This window comes from Dipodomys spectabilis, unplaced genomic scaffold (genome assembly GCF_019054845.1).
Source record: "Dipodomys spectabilis isolate Male_0828 unplaced genomic scaffold, ASM1905484v1 ptg000297l, whole genome shotgun sequence".
In the NCBI taxonomy this organism is placed as follows: Eukaryota; Metazoa; Chordata; class Mammalia; order Rodentia; family Heteromyidae; genus Dipodomys; species Dipodomys spectabilis.
In genome coordinates this window covers 2403788-2431550 of record NW_024870974.1, presented here as the reverse complement: position 1 = coordinate 2431550, position 27763 = coordinate 2403788, and the positions used below count along the sequence as shown (strand labels likewise).

At 41.4% G+C, this 27763-nt stretch overlaps 1 protein-coding gene across 1 annotated transcript; it reads right to left on the bottom strand.

The window, feature by feature from the left end:
• Nucleotides 1–1785: 1785 nt before the first annotated feature.
• Etnppl (ethanolamine-phosphate phospho-lyase) lies at nucleotides 1786–20978 on the bottom strand. Its single transcript, XM_042701884.1, has 13 exons — nucleotides 20761–20978; nucleotides 18998–19116; nucleotides 18623–18782; nucleotides 17025–17099; nucleotides 14686–14776; nucleotides 13333–13449; nucleotides 11351–11433; nucleotides 10562–10787; nucleotides 8784–8938; nucleotides 7738–7827; nucleotides 7393–7523; nucleotides 4868–4935; nucleotides 1786–2659 (listed from the first exon to the last, which is right to left on the bottom strand). Exons 1-13 carry the CDS (start codon nucleotides 20814–20816, stop codon nucleotides 2522–2524), a joined length of 1509 nt encoding a protein of 502 aa, XP_042557818.1. The 5' UTR covers nucleotides 20817–20978; the 3' UTR covers nucleotides 1786–2521.
• Nucleotides 20979–27763: the final 6785 nt, after the last annotated feature.

The following is a 27763-nucleotide window of genomic DNA, read 5'->3' as shown; positions in this document are numbered from 1 at the left end:
GGCTTTCAAATATTGAGTATTTAAAAGGAATGGATACTTGGTTTCCTCCCCTCATCTTATGTCTTGTTTCCTTTATAAGTTCCTGTCGCAGTGAGAGCATAGGCATGTGTGTGAAGCACATCTGGGTCTCACTGATGCTCAAGGAACCAAACAGGAGGACCATGGCTCTGTGTAAATTGATCTTGCTTTCCAGTCTGTACTTAGGCTTCCACAGTGCCACTTTTACTCCAAATCCTGTGCCATGATTTCAGTTTTCTCCAAAGGATGGAAAATTAACTGAGTATTTACTTTTATTTCATTCCACAGAAGATATTGCTATAGATATAAAAGGTAGCCAAGTGCATGAAGTGAGAAGTTGGTGACTAGTGTTTCATTATGTTCAAGTTAATATGACCTCTTGGAATTCTTGTATGTGAGGTACTGTATCACTTGGGGGAGTTTTCCTAGTGAACATTTTCATGCCTGTCACTGATTGATGAACAACATTTTGCTTTTTTGCTTGTGAGTAGTTAAAAGCCAATTCATCAAAAGAACTGTGTTTACAGCATTTCATTAGTAGATTTGACCCTCCGTGTCAACTGATTCCTCTTTAAAGCTTCCGATCAAAGGGTATGGAAGCAAAAGCACTGGGTGGGAGTCAGTCATCAGGTGCCAGTCGTGGCATGGCTTCTGAGCACATGAGGCATCTTAGCCAGTTTCCTAACATCTGTGGCCTCCACTTTCTCCATCTGTGAAACATGGGGCTGAGGCCAGGCACTCACACCCTTTGGGGTGTTCTTTAAAGGAAAAAAAAAACAACAGAAAAAGACCCAGAGAAATATAGGTCCCATGGTTTCTCTTATTTGCAATAACTGGTATACATCTAGGATAATCTTATCAGACAAGCAGAAAAGGCCAAAAGCTATGTACATATGACCATAGAAGATGATGCTAAGCGAAATGAACCCCAAGAGGTTTTTTCTTTGTTGCTGTTGTTTTTAATGTACTATGTGATTTTTTTTTTTGTTCCTTTTGTATGCTCTTCCCCAATGATAGAATCCCTGTTGCCACTGTATTTGATTTCTAATTTGGCGAGGGGAGGGGGAATGGAAACAGCAAAATGCTGAAACAAGTATACGAGTTGACCCATTGTAACAATGAGATGTATAAGACACTACGTTGAAAATGAACTTTACAACTTGGTGGGGTGGAGGTGGGGGAGTGAGGAATTGGAGAGGTGGAGAGGGAAGGGATGGTAGGGGAAAACAAAGGAGGGGTAATAATGCTCCCTAGGAAATGTACTCATTACCTTACTTACGTAATTGTAACCCCTCTGAACAGTATCTTTACAATAAAAAATTACAAAATAATTCCAGACAGTAGAAATGAAAGACAATGAAAAGCAAAAGTGAAAAGTAATGACAAATATATACAACTCTATAATATTGAGGTGTGTGTGTGTCTGTGTCTCTGCCAGTCCTGGGGCTTGAACTTGGGGCCTGGGCACTATTCCTTTTTCATTCAAGGCTAGTATTCTACAACAGTTGAGCCTCTAGCTCCAGTATTTTGTGGTTTATTGGAGATAAGAGCCTCACAGACTTTCCTGCCTAGACTGGCTTTGAATCTCAATCCTGAGATTTCAGTCATCTGAGTAGCTAGGATTACAGTGTGAGCCACCAGCATCTGGCTTTGATTCACTTTTTAGTATTTGCTTTATATGAATATTTTTCTCAAATGATTTTCATTTTATCACCCCCAACTCAACATTCCTTGCGAGAGTAAACATTTACTAGTAAACATTTTTGTTTATATGTTTTTTTTATTGTAGTTCATAAATACTCTTACATCCTAAATCATTAAATTAATATTTTAAAGAACTAACTCTTCAAAGTTAAGGCATCTACTATACTCAACTTTCTAATTTTAAATATTACAACACAAGTAAAGATGCCAACTTAATTTTCTATTTGCAAGCTTAAATTTGGCGGAATAAATTGAGTAACATCAGAAATTCCAAGTAATTTAACAGAGTAGAGGCATAACTAATCATGTTTGTTTGTTTTTTTCAGTACTGGGCCTTGCACTTGCTTGGCAGGCACTCTACCATTTGAGCCATACCTATGGTCCTGTTTGGCTTTAATTTTCAGATAGGGTCCTGTACTTTTTGCCTAGGGACAGCTTGGACCCCAAACTTTGCACCTATATTTCCAGTGTAGCTGGAGTTACAGATATTTTGTATTATGCCTGGTATCTTGGTCAAGATGGGATCTTGCTAACTTTTTCACTCAGGCTGGCCTTGAACTATGTTCCTCATGATCTCTGCCTCTCTAGCCTCTGGGATTACAGATGTGTAAAACCACAACTGGCCTCTGCTAAGAATTGTGACAGTTTATTACTTGGTTTATTCTTGTTAAGTCATTTACCTTTTTATTTATAAGTCTAAACTGAATGAATACCCTTCAAGGGTACAATAGGGTTATTAAGAGATGACAAACTCCCCCATTCTTTACAACTCTTGAACATCTGCCTTGCTTTATAATGTTCATCTATCATGTCTTGAGAGCTTCTTACTGAGTGGTGCATGCTTGCTTGGGCACATGCCATTTCTCTTTCTGCTGGGATTTTCTGTGTGGTCAGTGGTGTTATTGCTGAGTGGGTCTCCATGTTCTTTCTCAGGCATCTGCAAGACAGGCAACAAAACTTCCACAGCTGTCCTCTGCCCCTACCCAGTCTCTGCAGGAGAAATTAACAGCCTATGCCCACCAAAAACCCCAGGGAAAATGGGACAAAACCACAGTTATTCCTCACTACCCCTTGTTAGTGCCTTTAACAGACCTTGGAAATGCAAGGTCAACAGAACACCTCCAAGTTAAAATCTCATCCACAGGCATCATCTGTGCTAACTCCAGGGTGAAGCTTCTTGGGGTGAACTTTTGGTGTTTGAAAGATCCTTGACAGTGCTTGATAAATCCATTGTGCACCTGTGACTCTGTCCTGGACTTGATGAACATCTCTTCCACTTCAGATGATAGACACTATATGCCATTAGTGGGGATGAAAATGAGTACAGCCACTATGGAAATCATTATGGAGGTGTCTCAAAAACTAAGAGTAAATTTAACATATAATCTTGCTATGCCACTCCTGGGGATACTTCTGAAAGAATGTAAGTTAGCATGCAATAGAGATCAATAGAGATGCCTGAATACTTTTTTCTGGCAGTATTGGGTTGCAACTCAATGCTTTATGCTTGTTAAGCAGGTGCTCTGCCATTTGAGCCACTCTCTTCATCTTGTTTTGCTTTTAGTTATTTTACAGGTATGCTCCTGTCTTTTCACTAGGCTAGCCTGACTTGTGATTGCCTTACCAATGCCTCCTGCTTAGCTAGAATAACAAGAACACACCAACATGCTTAACTTTTTGGTTTAGGTTGGGTCTCATTAGCTTTTTGTTCTGGTTGGCCTTGAGCCCTGAGCCTTCCAGTGTTTACCTCCTGAGTAGCAGGGATTATAGCTATGAGTTACTGTGCCCAGCCGACAGTCACAGCTCTCATGTTCAATTCCCAGTAGTAGCTAAGTTATGGAATCTGCATAGGCGTCAATCAGCTGAAGAATGGATAAAGAAAATGTGGTATATGTGCACCATGGAATGTTATTCAGACAAAAAGAAGACCAAAATTGTTATGATAGGACATCCTGTGAGATAGATACACACACACACACACACACACACACACACACACACACACACACACACACACACACACACACACACACACACACACACACACACACACACACACACACACACACACACACACACACACACACACACACACACACACACACACACACACACACACACACACACACACACACACACACACACCACAAAATAACAGATTTCCTGGGTTCCTACAACTGGTTTGAGTAGTGTGAAGAGACTGGAGCAGTTAGCAAATCATTTGCTCTGGCCCTAACAGCTTGGTGAACAGGACTTTGTTGTCTTCCCTGGCCGTCAGGCAGGCTCTAGGCACTGAGTGTTCTTTCGTGCATCTAAGTCATAAACAAATAACAAATTATGCAATGAAGCCTCCCTAGTTTTTGTTGTTCTGTTTCTCAACCCCAGGGTATTCTTTCTCATACACTGGGCAGCTTGGGAGGAGAAGGAGCAGCCCCTGTGCTGGAAGTACATCAAATGTAGAAACTAGGCCACCAGGGCCGGATGATGCCAGGCCCCTGCTGCTGGTCAGGCTTCCACTTGAGCTCATTTCTGAATGGAGCTCTCATACTTTGGAGCCCCACAGCTAATGTCCCTGCTGATGGTGAGCCCGGGGTGCTGTCAGATGACCCTCAGACCAAAAGGGAAGGTGCTTTCCCAGTCCCTGTCTTTCTATTGCTCTCCATATTTTAAGCGTATTTGCAGGCTACAGGAGATTTTTTTTTTGGGGGGAGTGTACGGTCATGGGGCCTGAATTCTGGGTGCTGTCCCTCAGCTCTTCAGCTCAAGGCTAGCGCTCTACCACTTGAGCCACAGCACCACTTCCGGCTTTTTTCTTTTTTGCTTATGTGGTGCTGAGGAATTGAACCCAGGGCCTCATGCATGCAAAGCACTGAGCCACCTTCCCAGCGCCAGGAGATTTTTTTTTGTATTGTTTGTTTGTTGTTTATTTTATTAGGGGAATGTATAATCTCCTAAGAATACTACTTTGGCTTTCTCTCAGATGAGATACTGGTTTTGGAAATTTAATCATGACCTTAAAATTGCAAAAATTAGTTCAACCTTAGCATGCATTAGTTTTTGTTCGGTCTATCACCATATATTTTCTTTTTGGTAAGTTCTCAAAACTTTAAACGTTTCCCCTAAAACTACAGTAGTGGAGTCTTACCTTTGTTCTGCATGGAGTATTCGCAGAGATTGAACTTTCAGATTCAGTTCCTGTTGCTTCTTCTAAAACTAAATAAAAGTATCACAGAGAAGACAGAATAACATGAAAGCCTGAATGAAATTTAGTATCTCTAGGGATATACTTAAAAAAGAAATCAAAAGGCAAGTATGTTTTCAACATAGTGTCTTGTACATCTCATTGTTACAATGGGTCAACCTGTATCCCTATTAATCATTTTGTTTAGAAAATAATCTTTATCATTCATAATCGGCATTTAGCTCCTTTACCTATCTCCAATTCATGTTATATAAAGGAAATTCTATTTTCACCCGTGTGTGTGTGTGTGTGTGTGTGTGTGTGTCTGTCTGTCTGTCTGTCTGTCTATGTGTCTATGTGCGCGCGCGCGCGCGTGCTCACATACATGCTGATATCAGCATACATGCTGATACTGGGGCTTGAATTAAGGTCTTTCACTTTTGATTGGCTTTTTCTGCTCAAGGTTGGCACTCTACTACTTGAACCACAGCTCCACTTCAGATTCTTTCATGATTAATTGGAGAAAAGTCTTCCAGATTTGTCTGCTAAGGTTGGCTTTGAACCTCAATCCTCAGATCTCAACCTCCTGAGTAGGATTATAGGCTTGATACTGGTACCCAGCTGGGTTACTTTGAATAATTCTTAGCTCTGAGAATAACATTCAGCTCTGAGCCAAAAAAAAAGAACCAGCTATGAATTACAGGTTGATGCTTAAGTTTCTAAACATCAATTATCTCTGCTAAAATGATCCCTGACTTCTCAGCCTTCTCCTAACCTCCAAAGCAGAGGAACCATCAGAATCTTTATGAAGATTCAACTAAGCAATCACAAATATGAACTAAAAAATATGTTCCAACAGTGCTCTATGATTTTCAATATAGTTTTATAACACTGATTTACTTTTTAATCTTATTTATGGTCAGAGCAGAAAAATAAGTGGAATGAATTGCACATATGAAAAATTTTTAATGATAGGCTATAATTTTGAATGACATATGGAGGTCCTTGTAATTGGAATAGAACTCATAGTACTAAGGGTTAAATTTAGAGTTCAGGGCTTCATTCTTGCTCAGCTTGCTTGGCTGACACTTTTCCATTTGAGCCACACCTCCAGCCCAGATTTTTGTGGTTAATTGGAGATGAGAGTCTTGAGAAATTGGTTGGCTTTGACTCTCAGTCCTCCAGGTGAGTGCTCGGTCTTCTGAGTAGCTAGGGTTACAGGTGTGAGCCACCCATGTCTGTCTAGAACTAGAATGTATTAATATGTTTTCAATATTATTTATTTTTTTGTTGTGGGGCTTGAACTCAGGACCTGGGCGCTATTCCTGAGCTCTTTTGCTCAAGGTTATTGCTCTACCATTTTTTAAAATAAGTTTTTTACTGTGAAAATACTGTACAGAGGGGTTACAATTACATGAGCAAGGTGCATTTCTTATCAAGCATTGGTGCTGCCTTTGTTTTTCCCCTACCATCCCTGCCCTCCCATCTCCACAACTACTCTCCCCACCTCCACCCCCCCCAGCCAAAGTTGTAAAGTCAACATAGCGTCTTGTACATCTCATTGTTGCAATGTGTCCATCTGTACCTATTTAATTTGTTAGCCACAGCTCCACTTCTGGTTTTCTGGTGGTTTATTGGAGATGAGTCTCCCAGACTTTCCTGCTTGGGCTGGCTTTGTATCGAGGCCCTAAGAGCTCAGCTTCCTGAGCGGCTAGGATTGCAGATGTGAGCCATCAGTGTCTGGCTTATTTAAAAACTTAAAGAGCACAAAGTCAAATGATTCGACATAGAGTAAAAATAATTAAGACAGAATCTGTAACTTTTAGTAAAAATATTTCAGTTATCTTAACTGGTTCTGAATCAATACACACTGTATTTGTGGTGTGTGGTACAGGGAAGCTATTTTGTTTTAAATATCTATTTTTTCCGGTGGTAAAAATGGTAAAATAACACATTGGTAGCTGGTGTATGGTACACACCTGTAATCCCAGCTCCTGAGAGGCTGAGACAGTTGGATCAAACTCTAAGAGACGAGTGGTGATGGGAGAGATGGGGAGACTGATGGAAGGGATGACCTTGATCAAGATGCACTGTAGTCATGTGGTACTGGGAGAGATGGGGGACTGATGGACTTGATCAAGATGCACTGTTGTCATAAACTGACAGGTTGAATTGAAATTCTTTTGTACAACTACTTACAGATAATAAAATAATAAAGAAGTTCAAGTCCAGCCTGGGTAATAATGGGACTTTGTCTCAACCAACCAACCAACCAACCAGTATGCTATGTCAGTAAAAATTTAGATTTGAAGTCATGTGAGCAATATCTGAGTGGGTTAAAGGGTCCATGTAGTTATTTTCCCAATGATCTGTGTTTAGTTCTAACTGGAAAGTTCTCCATTTATTTCTGCCTCACCTCACTTCCATGAGGGGAAGACAAGAAGCCAGGGGAGAAGGCAAAGAGACATCTTTCGGGTCTGTGCACCAACCTGTCAGGATGCCATCAAGTTGGTCCACCATAAACTTTGCATCCTCCTCGGTGAAGCACAGGGGTGGTTTGATCTTGAGCACATTTCTGTGCGGCCCGTCAGCACTGAGGAGCACTTGGCTTTCTTTCATTCTAATGAAGGCAGGAAACAGATGGGAGGGCATACAAACGATAAATAGGATTACTTATGCACATGAAGCCAGTACAGACAAGTGTTCTGCATCCAACGTATCCATGTTTCTAAACTGCTTGGCTTAACTTTATCTTTTTTCTTTGAGAGGTACGAGGGAAAAAAGCAAATATTCAAGGGGGTCAAGATACCAAATAGATGTGGAGGTGGATTTACTTGTAGATGATGTGTTGAGCTTCTGCTGTGGCTGGAGTTCTTTTCTCCTGGTCCTTCACTAAGTCAATTCCGATGAAAAGGCCAATGCCCCTGAAGAAGGTGGAAAAAGTTAATATACACACACTCAGTCAACATCACAAGACACTGTCACAGAAAAGCAACACTGTCCCCAAGCAGTTTGTGTGTGTGGGTGTGTGCGCGTGCGTGCACGTGTGCATGTATGCTGGTACTGGGGCTTGAACTCAGGACTGAGCACTGTCCCTTAGCTGGTTTTGCTCAAGGTTGGTGCTATAGTACATTAATCACAGCTCCACTTCCATCTTTTTGCTGGCTTACTGGAAACAAGAGTCTCATGGACTTAATCTGCCCAGAATGGCTTTGAATTGTGATCTTCAGGTCTCAGTCTCCTGAGTAGGTAGGATTACAGGTGTAGAGATTGGTGCCCTGCCCAAACATGTTTTAATTTGAAGTGAATGTGATGTCTCTAATTGATTTTTAATGAATCCAAAATACTAACTCTGTGCACAGTTGCTTTTAGCTTTTGGTTTCTGGGGAGCAGTCAGTACTGGTGGAGTTTAAACTCAGGTGCTTGAACTTGCTAGGCAGGTGAATTACTGCTGAGCCACAGCTCATGCCATTTAATTTCCATGTCTATTCATATGTTTGTCAATATTTATATATATTATATTAATATATAGAAAAGTTCATATATCTATATACCTACAAACATAAAATATCCACAGTTTTAGGATTGCATTTAAGTAATTTTCCATGAATCATTTAGATTTAAATTTCTTCCTTTTATCTCTCTCTTTGGGTACTAAAATTATTCTGGCTTTATAAAAAGGAAAGTAAATATAAAAATCAGGAAAGATATATACCCACATTTAACTGTGCTGATACCTAGGTTCTGCATTAAGATTGATTTTTGCTTTGTCTGTTTTTCAGTGTTTTCTATAATAGGTTTCATATACTTTATTTCAATTATATATGATAAACACTTTGGAAAAATGATTAACTACATGATAACTTTGAGATAGACATACCGAATATCTCCTATCAAAGTATGTTTAGCCTTCTGTCTATTCAGTAACTCAATAAGATAATTTCCTACTCTTGTAGCATTTCCTTGAAGGTCTTCATTTTGAATTACATCTAGGACAGCCAAACCAACAGCACAAGATACTGGATTTCCTCCATACTGTAAAGGTGAAAAAATAATGAAAATTTAATAGGTGAATTAGTGGTACTGCTTTATCTCTGAAAAATCTGGTTCATATACATACCTGAATCATAAGCCTATGTATTTCACAAATACTGAGAAAATATAATTTTAGTAGAATTTTTTAATATGTTAATTTCTCAGACTTAGAATATAGAATATAGCATTTGTGTGGTTTTTTTTTTTTTTTTTTTTTTTTTTGCCAGTCCTGGGGCTTGAATGCAGAGCCTGGGCACTGTCCTTGAGCTTCTTTTGCTCAAGGCTAGCAATCTACCACTTGAGCCACAGCACCACTTCCAGCTTTTTTTGTTTATGTGGTACTAAGAAATCGAATCCAGACCTCCATGCATGCTAGACAAGCACTCTACCACTAAGCCACATTCCCAGCCTGGAATACAGCATTATTCTATCAGATCGAGAAAAATTCACTCCAGATTTATGTTGCATAACTAGTATGAGGGACTATTGAGGAATTTATTGATTCATCCAAACAATAAGAAAAAATTATACTGTGAATTAAAGATTTCCAAGTGTGGCTCAGTAATGGAAATCTTGAGGAGCTGACTGAAAACATCCCAGCAAGGACTTTTCCCCCCAAAATGTCCTTCGATTTGCATCTTACTTTAGCTACAACAAGTGTTGTTATATTGTTATGCTGTGAAGTTTACTGTGATTTTTTTTCCCCAAGCCTAAAGCTTATTACTTTTTGGGAGTAAAGCCAAGGAAATACATATCCCAGAGATAAAAAGTTAGTGTCTCTTGTGACAATTGAATAACATTTACAGTATTGCATCATCTAAATACTTTAAATTCATCTATATATAGATATCTATATACCTATATATTTATCAAAGAGGCTCACACTGTTAATGAAAATATAACCTCTGAAATTTAGGAAGATAGCCATCTATCACTGGAAAAATTATTAAGACCGTATTAGGAAGAGGAAAAGTGTATAAGAAAAAGAGGAATTAGCCGGGCCCTGGTGGCTCATGTCTGTAATCCTAGCTACTCAGGAGGCTGAGATTTGAGAATCGTGGTTCAAAGCCAGCCCGGGCAGGAAAGTCCGTGAGACTCTTCTCTCCAATAAACCACTAGAAAACCGGAAGTGGAGCTATGGCTCAAGCAGTAGAGCGCTCGCCTTGAGCTGAAGAGTGCAGGGACAGCACCCAAGCCCAGAGTTCAAGCCCCACGATCGATTAAAAAAAAAAAAAGACAATGAGAAGTACAAGTTGTCATGTCCAAAACGAGCTCTACAACGTTGGTGCGGGGGGGGGGGGGGGGGGGGGGGGGGGGGGGGGGGGGGGAGGCTGGGAAGGGATGTGAAGGGTAAACAAAGGAGGAGGCTGCAATGCTTGGTAAGAAATGTACGCATTATCCTGCCCATGTAATTGTAACCCCTCTCTGTACAGTAGGTTCACAAATAAAATAAAATTTTAAAAAAAAAGGAGGAATTATACTAGATAAAATCTGACTAGATCAAAGTTTGACTACAATTCTGGGGTAGCTAGCTGGTACCTCTGAGCCTTATTCTTTATTATTTGGCAAAAAGTATAAGAATATACTTTCCTCTCCAGATTAAAGTTGTAGACCACAATTTACCGTATTGAAGTATTCCATCCCAGAGTTGTTGAAGGCTTCTGCAATTTCTCTGGTCGTCACCACACATGCTACTGGATGTCCATTGCCCATTGGTTTCCCCATGGTGACAATGTCTGGGACAAAGTCTTCCCCATGCATTTGGAAGCTCCAGAAATATTTCCCAACGCGGCCAAAGCCTACCTGGACTTCATCAGCTATAAACACTCCCCCTGCATTGTGCACATACCTGAAAGGCAAAGATGTTTTCATGCCTACAGGACACCAAAATTCCCCAAACTTGCGGTCCTGCAATCCTAGCTACTCAGGAGGCCCAAGCCCTGAGTTTGAGCCCCAGTACACACACATACACAAAATTACCTGAGGACTTAATCTGCCTTAGTGATAGTCTAGTCTAATAGGCTCTACAATATAATCACATTATTTCTAAATGAGACACCTTTCACATTTACTGCTTAATATGGGAAAAGAAAGACAAGTGATTTTTTGCAGGTTTTTTTTTTTTTTTTTTTTTTTTTACTTTTCTATGAATTCTTTAAGCTTTGGTACCACCAGCCAATGAGAAGGGATTCAAGGCCAGGCTTTGCATCAGAGTCCTAAAGACTGCTTTGCTGGTCTGTGGGTCAATACTTTATTTGCTGGATCTTTGGAAAGGTCAGAGTAGCATCTGAGAGTCCTGAACAGACAGAAAGCCAGTAGTGCCTGTTTACCACCTAGCCTGAAGTACTTTGACATTTTAGCCATTAGTATTGGCCCTCGGTCTGACCAGGGATGCATAGGGAAAGGACATACTCTGCCACTTTCTGGAAGTAGCCTGCTGGAGGAATGATTTGGCCACCACAGCTCTGCATCGATTCAGCAATAAAGGCAGCAATCTAAAAAGAAAAGATGGAGGGGCAGTCAAAGTTCATTAGGTTCCCCTCACCCGCTGTAGAAGAACATTTCTTATAGGATAGTTGATTTTAAAAGTAGCCAAGAAAAGACCTACAGTGATGCCAAACAGGCCTTTTGATTAAAAAAATAAAAGATGCCGGTGATAGAGAAGCAACTGATGGAAAAGCACTAGTGTCGGAAGAGCTAGGGTACCAATGAAGCTATCAAGGGACATGGAGAGGAGAGGGTGAGTTCTACCTCTTCGTAATTACTTTAAGCTCCGTGGGGTAATTAGAGTGTGCTGCAGAAGACTGATGTTTTGATCCATCTTTGATGTGACCATCTAAAAAGTTACCCAGGTGCCTGTTTTGAAGTTCAGTAAAATAGGATTGCTAGAATGGGCACTGAGCAAATGGAAGGGTGGCCTATGGCCTATACCTTAAGTCAATCTACTATATTTCCAGGCTCTGCCCTGAGCCAAGGCTTACCTAAACAGGTAGGCAACTCGATGAAGTTGTCTGGATGGAAAGGCAGAGAAAGAAGGAAATGGATCACCATGACATAAGAGGACAAAGTACATGAAGAATATGAGATAGGAAATCAACAGGCCCAAGATCTCAGACTATTCCTTAACAGTCAGATCAGTTGGGGTTAAACCATTCCCTAAATAACTAAAGAAGTTATTTAGTGTGCTAGCTATAGAACGAGGCTGTTGGACTTGAGAGATTTTTGATGTAATGTTTCAAGACTTTGCAAACATGTCTAACACTCAAACATCTGCCTTCTAGTTGCTCATTGCTTCTAGCATGGGTAAAAAGATGGTATTAATGCAAGTGCTTGTGAATATTACATGCTAATATTCTTGAAAAATGCTTTGCATCCTCCTCCTGTAGCAAAGGTAACACATGATGTGTTTTTTTCTTCCTGAAAGCATTTATTTACTGCATTGTAAAGAGGTATAGGCTGTAAGAAAGGGAGACTAGGAAGCTCCTTTCAAGAGAGAGCTTTAGGTCTGCATAGGCATCAAAGGAAAAGAGGAAAGAGAAAAGGAGGAAGAGGAGGGGGAGGAGAGGAAGGGAGAAAGGAGGAGGAGGAGGAGCAACAGCTTAGAAACGTGAAAAGGTTCACCAGGTTCAAAAGACAAAATATTTGGATCTTTGGGCAAAGGAAATCATTTTTATTCTTGTTGATTTTTTTTTTTTTTTTAGTTGCCATGTCTGTTGTCAGTTGAAAGGCAAAGTGTTACAAGCTGTACTAAATATCTGCATTGGTAACCCCTAAATGCACTGAGTATTGAATGTTAAGCTAAAGACAGTAAGGTAAAGACCGAAGAAGTGAGATCCCTTTCCTGCTCTAGTTGAAGATTCTGGTTCTGTCTTCTAAGTTCAGGCCCAGTCTCAAGGATGTTCTTCTGTCTAACCAGGCACAGACCAACCTTAGGCTCTGGCTTTTTGAAATTTGAAATGGAACCGAGGCTCCTTTGTGTATCTGGAAGTCTGTAAAAGTCCTGAGGCCCCAAGGCCACGCTGGCTCTTCCCCTCACCATCCATTAACACTTCACTTTTTTCTCAATTGGAAGAGTTTGTCCCTGTCCTATCACCTTTCCTAATGCTCTCTTCTCTCATCCTCTGGACCAGGCCCTACACCACTGAGGAGGTCAGAAGTAGGTCACCAGCCCTGGAAGGAGCATACAGTTGCGTGTCTAGGATCCCTAAAGGTGACCAGTCTTAGTGGCATGACTGTAACACTGCACTTTTTGAAATATGAACCAAGTGGCAAAACACAACAGAGAACTGAAAGGAAAACTTAAACTGAAAGGAAAACTTCTCTTCTGACTGGTGTATTGCAAGCAATGCCAACCATTTTATAAACGATGTCAGTGTGATTCCCTAATCGCCAACCTTCCTTCCACTGTGATGAGCTGCTTCAATAATTTTCTTCACTTCCTCTGCATAGGCGCTGGCTGGGTCTGGGTGATCATCTCTGTATTTTCCCCTGTAAGTATCTGGAGTTGGTGCCTAAAAACATCAAATGATGTCATTTCTCATTATTTATCTCTTTGACAAACTTAGAGGCATTCCCCCTGAGGGCATGTTAGAAAGGTAACCATGCTAACTTAAGTGACTACATGTTCTCTTGTACTTTTCCTCCACATTTCTGACTGCCATAGAGATCTGATGTCTTTGAATTGTGAACAGGAGCTTGGTTTTGCTTTCAGACTCTTATAAATCAAGACTTTGGCCCTATTCCTATAAAAAGCAAATTTAGATCAACAGGTACAATATAAATGTATGTTTTATGACTATAAAAATGTCAGTGAATGGAAACTATGTTAATGATTCTATATTAAAAAAAACAATACTTCACCATAGCACAAAAATATAATCATTCAGAAATCTAGAGGGGGACTTAGTTTTGATAGCAGCTCTTAGTCTTGAAGGAGGTAGTGATGTTTTCCTTAGAAAGTCTACTCCTCTGGGTTGGGCACCAGTGGCTCACTCCTATAATCCTAGCTACTCAGGAGGCCGAGTTCTAAGGATCGCAGCCAGCTGGGGAAGGAAAGTCCATGAGACTTTTATCTCCAGTTAACCTCCAGAAAACTGGAAGTGGTGCTCTGGCTCAAAGTGGTAGTGCTAGCCTTGAGTGAAAGTGCTCAGGAAAGTGCCCACGCCTGAGTTCAAGGCCCATGACCAACAACAAAAAAAAAGTCGTCTCATCTGGGATATAGCTCAGTGGCAAACTTACTTTTCTAGTATGTGCAACGTCCTGGGTTCAATCCCCAGTATGAAAAAGGAAAAGACAAAAATGTCTAATGATCATTTACATGAACAGAGCAAATGAATTCCACTGTTTTGACTACTTGGTTAGCTTAATAGATACTTTTTGACTTAATGGATCTATAACTCAGCACAGAGCAAGTTATTTTTTTAGCAGTCATATAGATGCAGTTCAGCTCAAGATTTGAGTTGGAATCAGTCGTAGGAGAAGCAATGGTAGACCAAAAAGCAAGAGAAATAAAATGATACTTGGAATAACATGATACTTTTAAACTCACTTGACTACTGTCAGACTCATCAATGGGCCTTAAGACATGTTCTGTCATTCTGTAGCCCTTCGACTTGAGCAAGTTACATACTGGTATAGATCTTCATTTCTTTTTCTATGGTTTTGTTTCAATGTAAACATTGGGCTGAATCATCTTTAGACATACATTTAGTGCTAGCATTCTGATCGTAGGATACTAAAATACTTACCACATGCACAAATTCTTTCTTGACATCTTTGCCCTTCTGAAATTTATATGGGCTGATCTCAATTAAAGATGACAAATGACCATGGTAAGCACTAAAAAGAAAAAAGAAAAAGGCTCCAAGAATGATACTTTTCTAGCATGTGAACTAAAGTTCTGCATTGACTCATATGCAGCCATCCAGGGGAAAGCCCAACACTGGTGCCAGAATTAAAATCTAATTTTTTTTAATAGTAAGACTGCGCATTTAGTTTGTCCATTTCCTCTTACACTTGTAAGAAAACACATAGAAAGCCAAATATGTGTCCTCAAAAGCAATTTCTTTGGGTATCATGATTTTTTTTGTCATGGCTAAATTAGTCTCTAAATGTGAAAAATTGTTTTTAATGCAAAATTCATATGTATTTTACAGTTATAATCTCAGTATACCTGTATTTTTAAATAGTGTCTCATCTATTGCCCTTATTGGCCTTCAATTTTCTAGTTTCAAGTCGTCTTTCTGCTTTAGTCTCATGAGTAGCTGGGATGCTGGGACTGTGGGCATGTACCAACATGTCCAGTTGGTAGTTGTTTTTTTGTTTTTGTTTTCAGTACTGGGGTTTGAACTCAGGGCCTCTCCTTGCAACATAGGTTCCCTACTACTGAGATAAAGAATCATACTTTTTTCTCTGTCCTGGGGCTTGAACTCAGGGCCTGGTCACTGACCCTGAACTCCTTTTATTCAGAGTTTGAGCTGCAGTGCCACTTCAGGTTTTCTGGTGGTTAATTGGAGATGAGCCGCATGGACTTTCTTACTCCAGCTGGCTTTGAACTACAGTCCTCAAATCTCAGCTTGCTTAATAGCTAGATCTTTAGGCATGGGCCACCAGTGCCTGGCTGGTCATTTTTTTTTTTTTTAAATTTTTTTTTGGGTCCGGTTGTGGGGCCTGAACTCTGGGCCTGGGCGCTGTCCCTCAGCTCTTCAGCTCAAGGCCAGCGCTCAGCCACTTGAGCCACAGCGCCACTTCTGGCTTTTTTCATTTTGCTTATGTGGTGCTGAGGAATCGAACCCAGGGCCTCAGGCATGCAAGGCAAGCGCTCTACCACTGAGCCATCTTCCCAGCCCCTGGTCATTTTTTAAATGGAGTCTTACTCCTTGTCTGGTGCATGCCTGGGCTATGATCTGCCTTCTTTGTTTTATGTGGTTTCTGTGTTTCTGTGATAGTAGGCATCTGTCCCCTTTTCTATTTTCTCTCCATAGAGATGCAGTTTTGTAGTCTTTTTTTGCCCGGGCTAGCCTGCAAGCTTGATTCTTTCAATCTCAGCCTTCCATATAGTTTAGATTAACAGGTGTGCCAATGTGCCCACCTATGGTTTGAGAAGGGAGTTTTTCATGCACATTTCTGCCCAGGCTGGTCTCAAAATTCCATCCTCCTGATCTCAGCCTTCTGAGTAGTGAAATTACAGAAATGAGCCACTGGCGGCATCTTGCTTGATTTGAGATGTGCTGTTGGTGTAAAACATACCTTGGGCTTTCCACATGGTACAAAAAGAAAAAAGGGAAGTATTTTAGTACCTTTTGCATAGGTTATAGATTGAAACGATAACTTGGATGTCATTATTATCACCACTTAAAGTTGTTTATGTGGCTCACATTATATTTTTACTAGACTGGCTGAGTTAGAAAAACACAACAGATGTCTGAAGAAGCCCTAAACCATAGAACTAAGGAGTAAAAGGTGGCTATAAAGAGATCTATAGCAAATTTTGAAAAAAAGTACATAAAGTAACAATACTTTACATAAGATCAAAACAAAATACACTTACAATTTTTTTAATACATGGTGCAGAATGAGAATAAAAGAGAAATAATAGCCAGGTGACTCACACCTGTAATCCTAGGTACTCACCAAGCTGAGATCTGAGAATGGCAATTTAAAGCTAGCCAGGGCAAGAAAGTCTGTGAGGCTCCTATCTCCAACTAATGACCAAAAAATCTGGAAGAGGAGTTGTGGCTCAAGTAGTAGAGTGTTAGCCTCAAACAAAAAAGCTCACGGATAGCATCCAAGCCCTGAGTTCAAGCCCCAGAAATGGCACCAAAAACAACAACAACAAAAACATAAGCTTGACTCTTTCACGAAACTTAGTGATATATTTTATGGCAAAGGGGACTTTCCTGATGTGATTAATTCAGTGGATTTAAGCTGATCTCAACACCTTACTCTATAATTTAAAAAATATGACTCCAGGTATCATCCCTTCTCCACTTGGATCTGTGGTGGTGTCTGTGCGAGCAGAGCAGAGCAGTATAATTTTGTCTCTAAAGACCTTCTTGCCTATAGACCTCAGGACTCCAAGACTTACTGGTCCAGAGTGATCACATCTTCATGGCCCTGGAACTCACGAGCCAGGCGTAAGGCCAAGTCATTGGCTTCAGATCTGTTAGGATAACACAGGAGAGAGAGGAGGGGATCATGTGACCATCTCCTTGGCATGTATTACAGAATGTTATGTTAGTGGTCAGATTACACGAAATCAGAAATCCAGGGTTGAACTCAGGCCCTGAGTTCAACCTCCAATATTGGCACGAAAAAAAGAAAAAAACTTCACTCCTGTTCAGCCCACCTGTTCAGTCTATCAGTTACTGTGAAGACATGAACAAGTCTCCCACACTAAGCCAAATCTCAAGGGGAGAAATGGGAAGCTGAGGGCCCAGTAGCTTGCCTGAAAAAGTATGTTGTATTGACTCAGTATTTGATTCATTTCTTTACCTATAAAATGAAGATCACATTTTATTTCTGTCTAGTTCAGAGAGACTATACTACCCAGACAAAAAAAATAACCATTTGTGGAATGTGCCAAGTGTTTACATATTTTTACCACAACTCTGCAAGTGCTAACACTTCTTTGTAATGGACGAGGAAAGCAGTCTTAGAGAAGTTAAGCAGCCAGAATAAAGGTGCACAGCTAATATGAGATACAGCTGGGATTGAGATAGAATCCCATATAATGGGAAGTACTATTCTTTCTGATACATATGCTGTGTCACACAGTAGGAGCTAGAATTTTTTCTGTCCAAGTGCCTGTTTGACGTGAGCATGGTCATTTTAAGGGTAGCTGCCATTTTATAAGAAGCTATTTTAGTTATAAGAATTGTTGCTCTAGCTGTTCTAGCTGGGTGCTGGTGGTTCACGCCTGTAATCCTAGCTATTCAGGAGGCTGAGATCTGGGGATGACAGGCAGCTCTGGTAGAAAAAAATCCATGAGACTCTTAAACAACTCAGAAAAAGCCAGAAGTGGTGCTGAGGCTCAAGTGGTAGAACACTATCTTTGGGCACAAAGAGGGTCAGCGCCCAAGCCCTGAGTTCAAACCCCAGGACCAGCAAAAAAATATTCTAGGGGCTGGAGGTCTGACTCAAGAAGTAGAGCTGCAGCTGAGTAAGAATTATTTGCCTGATTTCCTGCTTTGGCCAGGTGTCCTGGTTTTGTCTATTTAACCTGAAGTGAATGTCTATAACTCTGAAGATGGCTGAAGCGGTACTGAAGTGCTGTCTTCCTGCGCCTGCTATGAAATAAACTCCTTTCTCCCCATCACCATGTTGCTTTATTGGCCCATAGTGATACGAGGCCAGACCTAACGTAGGACACCTGGACTTTGGGCCTGGAGTCTAAAAACGAAAGTTTTAGCATATTTAGGAGAGCCATTTATTTGCTGAAATTTCTTATGTGTGTTCTGAAAACATTATCTGCATCTGTTTATTGTCTAAAAAGGTGAGCATTATTTGATCAGGTAGCATTCAGGTCATGAGGCAAAGCAAATAAAAGGAGCCAGGTCAACGGTAAGAATTTTCTCAAAACGTTTTAGATATTGATGCTCTATCCCAACACAAAAGCAAAAGGGAGGAAGGGAGGGAAGGAGTGGACAGTTTAAGGGGTCATGGGGTGCAGAGTCAGAAACGTACCCAGAATTGGTGAAATAGCAGACTGAGAGCTTCTCTGGCAGGGTAGCGGAAAGGCGCTTAGCATACTCTACCATGTTGTCATGAAGGAATCGAGAATTTGTATTGAGCAGCTCCATCTGTTTGAAGGCAGCTTTGACCACTTCTGGGTGACAATGGCCCACTACAGTTTAGGAGACAAAACACTAAGTGCCTAGGAAGTGAGTGGAATCTGCAACAAAAAAATTAAAAGGCACGTTCTCGGGTCTTGCGCATTTTGAGACAACCTGTCCAGCAATAGTGGAGCTAGTACAGCTAGTGCCAGCCCTGAGGTAAGTATTGTGATAAACAGTGACATAAATACTGTCTCCTTCAAAGCATGACACACAGGACATTTACCATGGGCTACGTTGTTAATGCAGTCCAAGTACCGTTGGCCTTTCTCATCGAACATGTACTGCCTCTGAGCTTGCACTATTTTGATGGGATCCGCAGCAAAGAAAACTTTGCATGAGGGCCTAGAAATAAAGGAAATATTTTGGCCTGGAAGATTCAGTATTTTTCCTTTTAGATGGAGGTTACTATCAGTGGAAAGTTACAGTTACATAAAGGGAAGAGAAAATACAACCTAGGTGACACACAGTTTTCGTGTTTTCATTTCATATCAACCCGGAGCCTTTTGCCTTAATCCCTAAATCATGCCACTGCTCCTAGTTCCTAAATCTTGCTATATTAAATTTGCTCTCATTTGACAGCTCTGTTTAGAGATGTACGAACCAACTCACTCAATAGTCATAATCCCACAAACCTTTCCTTTGGGGAATCCCTTTCCCCACCTTTTTGAGTCTTACTATATGCCAAGAAACTATTGCATAATTTACAGATATTATCTTAAGTCCTACTAACAATCAAGTGAACTGAAGACTGGGTAAAGGGGCACAGAAAAATAAATTGGATCAGGTTATACACAGTAAGAAAACCATATTTATATTCTTTCTTCCAGAGAATTTGCTTTGCTAACCTTGTTTTGCTAAACCTTGCCAGGTTTTCCGTGAAACGGCATAAAACGGAAAACAAACAGAATGAATGGTTAGAAAAAGTGGGTGTGATCATCTTAATGGGTAGGAAGTTGGTCATTTTACAAGAGAAATCTGTCAGTCTCTTCAATCATGTGCAGACCTTCCTGATGAGGTTAGGAGTTTCATCAGTAAATGAATCTGCCAGCATTTTCCTACAGGGCCTACTGTTTTTGTTTGTTTGGGGGGAGGGTCCCTTGGTCTTCTTTTGCTCTAGGATCTGTTGTACCAGTTATTTGAACATTGCAGAGAATTGATTTTTACAGTATTGGGGCTTGCAGTTGCACAATCAGTAATTATATTCATGTCCATCTTTTAAAAACAGGCCCAACATTTCTCACTCCTGTTGGCTTGCTCCTGTAAAAGTAGAACGCTATTTTATTGACGTCAATTAGAAGAGGCCTCTCAGACAACATGACACTCATATAGGACCAGAGATCAGGCCAGTCGTGTAGACTCCTTGCCTCATGAACTCATTCATAACAAGGACAAAGCAAAAAGCAGTCTGGGAGAGACATTTTAAAATCCAAGTGAGGGCCTTGCTGACCGAAGTCCTGACGTTTCCCGCAGAAGCTGGTTTAAAGTTTTGTTTTGGGTTTTTTTTTTTTTTGTAGCTAGATTAAAGCTTTCACTGATGAAGCAAGTATGCAAAACAAACAAAAAAGCATACAACTTGAAACAAAATTTGGAGCTTTCTTGTTTTCCTAGACATCATGAAAAATAGTTGAGTTGGTGGATTGCGGACTTTGGGGTTGGGTGGGTTTGGGGGTGTACTCGGCACCACCCTCTCTGCAGTGTGCAGGAGAGTACTTGTACCCCGTTCCCACCTAGGAGGGGTCCCAGGAGTAGGGCGGGGGTGGGGTACCCGGCCAAGGCACCAAGGCGGGGGCGCCAGTGCGCATGCTCAAGCGCAGCCTGGGGCAGCGCAGGGAGGCGCACGGCAGGTTGCTGCCTTGGGAGCTCTCAGTGCGCTCGCTGGTCTGGCGCTGGCTCTCTCTGTCTTTTGCAGCCCCCCCCCCCAACTTCCCCTGCCCTATCTCTATTGCCCCCTATTTGCACCTCTCCTCGGAGCTGGGGAGCCCTTACCCGACGTGCTTCTCCCTCAACGCCAGGGTGTCCTGCTTGCTGTACAGCTCGCACATGGCTGAGGGTCGGGGGAGGGAAGGGAGCTCCCCTTTCTGCTCGGGTGCGTCTCAGCGGCCAGGTCTTTCCTCCCCTTACCTCCCGTGGGGGTACCAGCCCCCCACCTCCCTTTGCCCTGGCCGTCGGAGGTCACTGATGGCATCAGCCAGCCAGGGTCACCCTCCTTTTAAGGGTTGCCCTGCTCCAAGGCCCTCCCTCTCTTCCCCTCCTCCGCCTGGTGCCGGCTTGGCAAGCCACCCGCCGGGCCGCCCGGCCGGCCACCTCCGCCCCCAGACTGGCTGCCTGCTGTCCCTGCCCCTTCGCTGCCCGCAGCCCCTCCCATGCCTTTTAACCCTCCTCTTCTCTCTCTGCCTTTGCCTTGTCTTGGCCCTTCCTCCTCTTCCATTCGATTTGCTCCACTTCCCTTTCTCAACTCTTTTGAGTGTATTCCTTTATTTATTTTTTTTAAAATTAACCTTTTGTTACTGTAAAGGTGATGTACAGAGGGATTACAATTACTTGAGTCGGGTAATGGGTACATTACCCGGGTACTCTCTCCCACTTCCTCCCTCCCTCTCTTTAATTTTCTTGTAAAATTTTAGAGAGAGAGATGCTGCCTGGACCTACAAAGAATCAAGTTTTCTGCATTAGGTAAGAATTTATCAAGCACTATACACAAGGAGCACCTAACCGGGCTGTGACCTGGTGTTGCAGTTGGGAGGTGCTATATAGAGCGTTGTAAATATTTAACAGTGATTACGTGTTTCATTTCTAACACATTTCACGTGGCATATCTCGCTCAGCCTTCCAAACAGCATGTGCCTGGGGACAGAGGGTGTCCCTTAGTCCACGATCACTTATCTCCCTGGGGGAGAACTTGGGGACTGTCTCTGGGTTGGTTGGTGGTTGACTTTTCCCTAAACTGATCTCCCTGGAATCTCATGTGATGTGGACATTTAGAATCCTAAACTATTATAATGTTGCCATCTCATTTTTTTCCCTCTGTTCTGTTGACCAGAGCCAGGAGGCTTAGGAAACGTTTCCTAAGTTTCCTTGGTCTCCTCCAAGGCAGCTGGAGGAGAATTGGTGTAGAATTAAATTGGTGTAAATTATTTTATCTGCTCCATTTTGGTGTTATCAGAGAAAGCCTCATTGGTTTATCAATACATTTGATAAATACTTGCAAATGATGTTCCTCTAGTAAGATTATTTATACTAATTCACTGCTAGAGGAAGAGAATTTTATGTTCTAGGGTAGGTGGAGAAATAGAGTCCTATGAGGAACAAGAACCTAAGAATTCTGGGTGTTGCTGCCAGGCACTGGTGGCTCTTTGGAGGCTGAGATCGTGGGATCACAGTTTCATCTCCGTTTGAAGCCAGCCAGGCAGAAAAAGTCAGGGAGACTCTTTATCTCTAACCACCAAGAAGCTGGAAATAGAAGCTGTGGCTTAGGTGGTAGTACCCAGGGCTTGAGTTCAAGCCAAGGACTGGCACAAAAACAAAACAAAAAATTCAAGGTGTCCTAAACAAAGGATAGACAAGCACTTTGGAGACTTTCAAAAAATCTTGACTATGTCATCTTGGTCTAGTTCCAAACTTGAAAGATACTGCTTACTGGATGTATACTCTCAAACCATCCTGGCCAGGCACACATACTTCCATGGTTTCTTATTCATCCTGTGCTTTGATCATTGAGGAAGAGTTTTAAGTTTCAGGTGTGGCTAATTTGAATTCTAGCCCAGCTTGTTTATGGAAGAAAGTGTGATTATTTTTTGTATTGAAAAAAGATCTCTGAGACTGTGAATCATTTCAAATAGGGCTTGACTGAAATAATGATTTGGTATTTCAGAGAAAGTCTCCAGAGCACTTTTCTTTTCTCTACACTCTGAAGTATATTCCGTCGTTCTCTTTGGTCTAGAACCCATCAATGTGCCATTTATATTTCTACCCAGACAATTCTTCTCCGTCCCGGACCCTTCTTATCCATTTTCTTTTCTCAGTCTTAAACTAGTCCAAAATGGAAGCTCTGATCCTCCCCATCAAAATGATCGCTCCAGTAAGTTTCTCATTACTAGCAGTTAATGCACTTGCTCAAAATACCTCAAATGCAAACTGCCAGTTTGTTACTGCTGCTGGAACCCCAGCAGTGGTCCAGAGGCCCCTGCCTCCCATCATGACTCCCACTCTGCATCTGTGCTGCCTCCTAGCAAGCTGCTAGCTATAGGTGGTTTAGAAGACTTCATAAAAAATATAAAATGTGTCATTAATTTTTTATTGATTGTTGGAAATAATAAATTTTGGATATATTGGATTTAATAAAGATAAATCATTTCCCTGCTTAAAAAAATGTGGCTGCTGGCAAGTTTAATGTACTTATGTCAGCTTCAGTTACTTTTTTTCTGTTGGACCACGGTATTTTAGAGGGACAAAGTGACAGGTGGACAAACGATTTAACAGGATAATAGCTTTCAGTGTGGTATGTGCCTTGAAGGAAATAAACAGAGAAAGAGCTTAAGCCAGAAGCTTGGGAGTACTAGAGAATTCCCTTTTTCTGGTTTGTCTGTTCCTATGTCAAGCTATTTTCACACTCAGTTAATTCCACTTTGAAACAGATCTTAAATCAATCTGCTGCCACCCTATTTTCACCTGTCACCTGTGTATATCTGGCTTCCTGGCTTCCACTTCCCACTCTCCTGTGGCTGGTCTTATCCTTCTTTACCTTTTGCCAGCTTTCTTCTCTGGGCTCACCTTGGACCCTCACTGCATTGGTCTCGCTTGTGCTTAGATACTTCAGGGACTTTGCATTTGTTTGATAGTTCAAATAATATGTCACAGGCAGACTCAGATCATTCTCTCACAAATGGCTATCAATGAAAATAAAACTTCCAGGCACCTGTGGCTCATTTCCTGTAATCCTAGCCACTCAAGAGGCTGAGAAAGTGTCTGAGAGTCCTATCTTCAATGTGCATCAAAAAGCCAGAAGTGGAGCTGTATAGTGGTAGAGAGCTAGCCTTCAGTGGAAAAGTGCAGGGACAATGCCCAGGCTGTAAGTTCAAGCCCTCAGTGCCAGCACTAAAATGAACAACAAATAACATCCTCTTCCTTCCTCCAAACACCAAGCCTTAATCTTTCCCCTATTTTCCTTGTCTACTTCAGCAATTTAACCCTCTACCACAGTGCTAGGGACATGGTAGGCTTTGATAAAGATATGCTAACTGAATATATGACATGGAAACACGTTTCAATACTTGATACTTTGATTTAAAGATGAAAGTTTTAATGAGCTATATAGCCATCAATAGTGTTTGGTCTATTTGTGTATTGGCTGCTCACTTGTATCTTTACCATTTCTTGGCCACTTAGGTTCATTTTTATGGGGAAGCAAATAACAGTTGCTTTAAGAGCAGAGCATTCCCCCAGTGTTTAACTTATTTCACAATTTGGAATATATAATATTAACTCAGTGGAAAGGACAATCATTAAATCAAGAACTGACACGTTATTGCAGCAAGATAAAAATGGATGAAAATCAACATGCATCCATCCTTTAGAAGGCTTTGTCGAAAAATGAAAGTTCTAGGAGACCTTTGGGGGGTATTTTCTTACAAGTTTCTTTAGTATGGTCATCAGGAATGTATGTGGTATTGTTCCTCCCACCTGCAGAAGTTGATGTTTGCTCAATTTTGGTCTTGACCCTATTGATCGGCTCACCCTATTGAGTCATAACCTGTAGGTCAGATTTCTCAATAGGTTATGCTTGGCCGAATGAACCATATATATGCATGACTAACATGGCGGCGGGAGGAGGGGGGAAGTACACTCTCACAGACTAGGGACAAGAAGAATTCCATCAGTAATCTAATGGAAAGTGAGTGGCAGGTTTTGATTTTCTTAATAAAATCATGCACAGGTGGATGAGTTTTGTATGGTCAGGACATCAAAGACCGAAGATGGAATGTGGGCAATCCTTACTATTTCCTGTTACCTACCCTAACCTCCCTGCTCTTCACAAGGACTCATCTTTTCTGAAAATACTTCATCTGTGATGAATGCTGGGGGTGGCAATTTTTCTCACATGACATACGATGTCCAGAGAGGGTCTGTGTGCTCCACACAGAACCTTGCATCAACCCTGATGCTTGACTTGACCTAAGAATGTCACCTCATACATACACTGCACATGGCTTTCCTCATTCTCATCCAGAGGCCCTTCCATGCCTTTGGAGGTGGAGGCCACTTATGGAGCCATTGGACTACACCTGTGTGTACACTCGTATCTGATGTCTCCTCCTGTCCCCTCCTACCTCCATCCTGACATGTTCTCCACAGGCTAAGCCCAAAGGAGCCTTCTAGACTTGCATTTGAATGCAACAAGAGAAACCACAAAGTGTTGCAGTTAAGCAGCACAGCACAACACTCTTGACAATTGGTTGATTGCTCTCCTGGTAGCATGGATGTCTGAGCTATGGCTTGTTTCTATCCACTGTCCCCAAAGAATATCACACCTATTTGAAGCATGCTTTTGACCGAATGCGTATCACGTTGGTACCATTGTAGAGCTGGTATGTGAGATTGGCATATGCTTAGATGCTCTGACATGTCTTCAGTACTCAGACAAGCAAGGTTGGTAGTAATAACTCCATTTCCAGAGAAAGAACTTGATTCAGAAGGTTGTATATTTTCTCAAGGCTATAAGGCTCCTTTGGGGGTAGGGCAGAGACAGGACAAAAATCCCAGGTTCTTCACCCCATATTCATACATGAAGGATCAGTAGATGTTCCATTGGATGGGAACCCTCTGACCTTGAGGGTCACCTTGCCCAAAGCCACCTTTGTCTCAGAGGTCAGCTCTAGGCTTCTCTAGTCCACTCCCAGACAGGCCATTCATTCATTTGTTCTGCATATATTAGTTCATTTTTATATTGTGTGTGTGTGTGTGTGCGTGTGTATGTGTGTGTGTGTGTGTTTTGATACTGGGTTTGAACTCGGGATGAATGATGCCCTTTAGCTTTTTTGCTCAAGGCTAGCACTCTACCACTTGAACCACTTTTGGTTGGTTAACTGGAGATGAGAATCTCAAGAACTTACCTGCCTGGTCTGTCTTCAACCTGAAATCCTCAAATCTCAGCCTCCTGAGCAGCCAGGATTACAGGCATAAGCCACTGGTGTCCTGCCATCCTTTTTTTTTAAGTCTCCTTTTCTAGACTTTAATTTCCTTTTTCGAACAAAGGGACAATGAGTCAGCTGATGGAAGAGAATAGGGCTGCTAAATTAAATGTGGAAAAAAGGCAAGTGTTACGCTTTAACCCTTTAGCCTGTTCACCTAAGATATGTATTCAAATTTTTTTTTCTTTCTTGCGATTGTTTCTGACACATTTATAAGATTATTTCTTTGTTGCTTTGTATGTCCCTCCCCACAGTATAACCCCTGCTTTCACTGTATTTGATGTCGGTATAATTTGTGGAGGGGAAGGGGAAAAACAAATCGTTTAAATAAGGATACAGGTGGACCCATTGCAACAATGAGATGTACAAGTCGTTATGTCGAAAACGAACTTTACAACTTTGGTGCGGGGAGAGGGGGCCGGATGGGAAGGGGAAACAAAGGAGGAGGAGGCTACAATGCTTGATAAGAAATGTACTCATTATCTTGCCCATGTAATTGTAACCCCTCTGTACAGTATTTTCACAATAATAATAGTAAAAAAGCCTCTTCAATTTTTCCATCCACAGGAGGCCACTGTAAAGTCATCAGCCACTCCGTGTGGGCTCTGTCTTGGGTTTTCAAAAGTCCCGAACCCTAACTTGAGGTTAGCTGAGGATTTTGGGTACCTGGGTCCCACCTTGACACCCTACGTTTGTCTCTGTACTCTCCTTGTCCTGCCATCCTTTTACTATAATATAAAAGACATCTGTATGAATAATAGCCACTGGCAGGAGCAAGGGCATCTGCAAGAATACTAGAATCTTTGTTAAATGCTATCAGAACGTAAAACCCTGAGTTGGTGCTTAGAAACAGGGAAGAGAACACCAAAATACTTTTCCTTTAGCATCAGAACCATTAGCTCAAGATCTATTTACTATTCCTCCTTGGTTTCCATCATAACACTTCCTTTGTGTCAGTCAGTACTAACCTCTTCCTTTGTGTCAGTAATGTAGAATTTATTTCTGTTGGCCTGGTTATTTTGGTGGGCTGGTTTTATGTCTGTAGATTGAATATGCCTTGAAGGCAGAAGCCTTGCCATTTCTTATTCTGATGCTTAGCCTGTGTTCTGTGATAGAATTTTTCACTTACACATAGTATGGAAGTTGAGAATGGCAGATAAAAATATAAATCATTTTGTGTGTGTGTGTGTGTGTGTGTGTGTGTGTGTGTGTATGTGTGTGTGTGTGTGTGTGTGTGTATGTGTATGTGTGTGTTTAGGGCTTGAACTTGGGGCCCGAGTGCTATTACTGAGCATTTTTTTCCCCTTAAGGTTAGCATTCTACAACTTGAACCATGGTTCTACTTTCAGCTTCTTGCTGGTAAATTGGAGATGAGAGTCTCATAGACTTTTCTGCCAAGGCTGGCTTCAAACCACAATCTCAGATCCTGGATCTCATACTCCTGGATAGATAGAATTACAGGCATGAGCCACTGATAACCCCTTTTCAATGTAAGGAAAAAATCTTTAATTAGTTTTAAAATTGCTATCAAGTTGATGAGTGACTTTGTAAAATGCAATATTACTATTTTTAAAAGCACTGACACAATTTTTTTAAAATAAAGGATTTATTAACACTTAGGCAAATCCTTGTCTGCTTTCCTGGAATTAATATATTTAAAAGTTCATTTTTTAAATTGAAATACAAATCTTTGTTAGCAGCCTGATTTATAGATTTTTATCAAGTGCAGCCTCCCTTTGCATTTACGGTGGGGGGGGAGGGGACCCTGCTACCTGTATATAATAGATATTGGTCTAATCCTT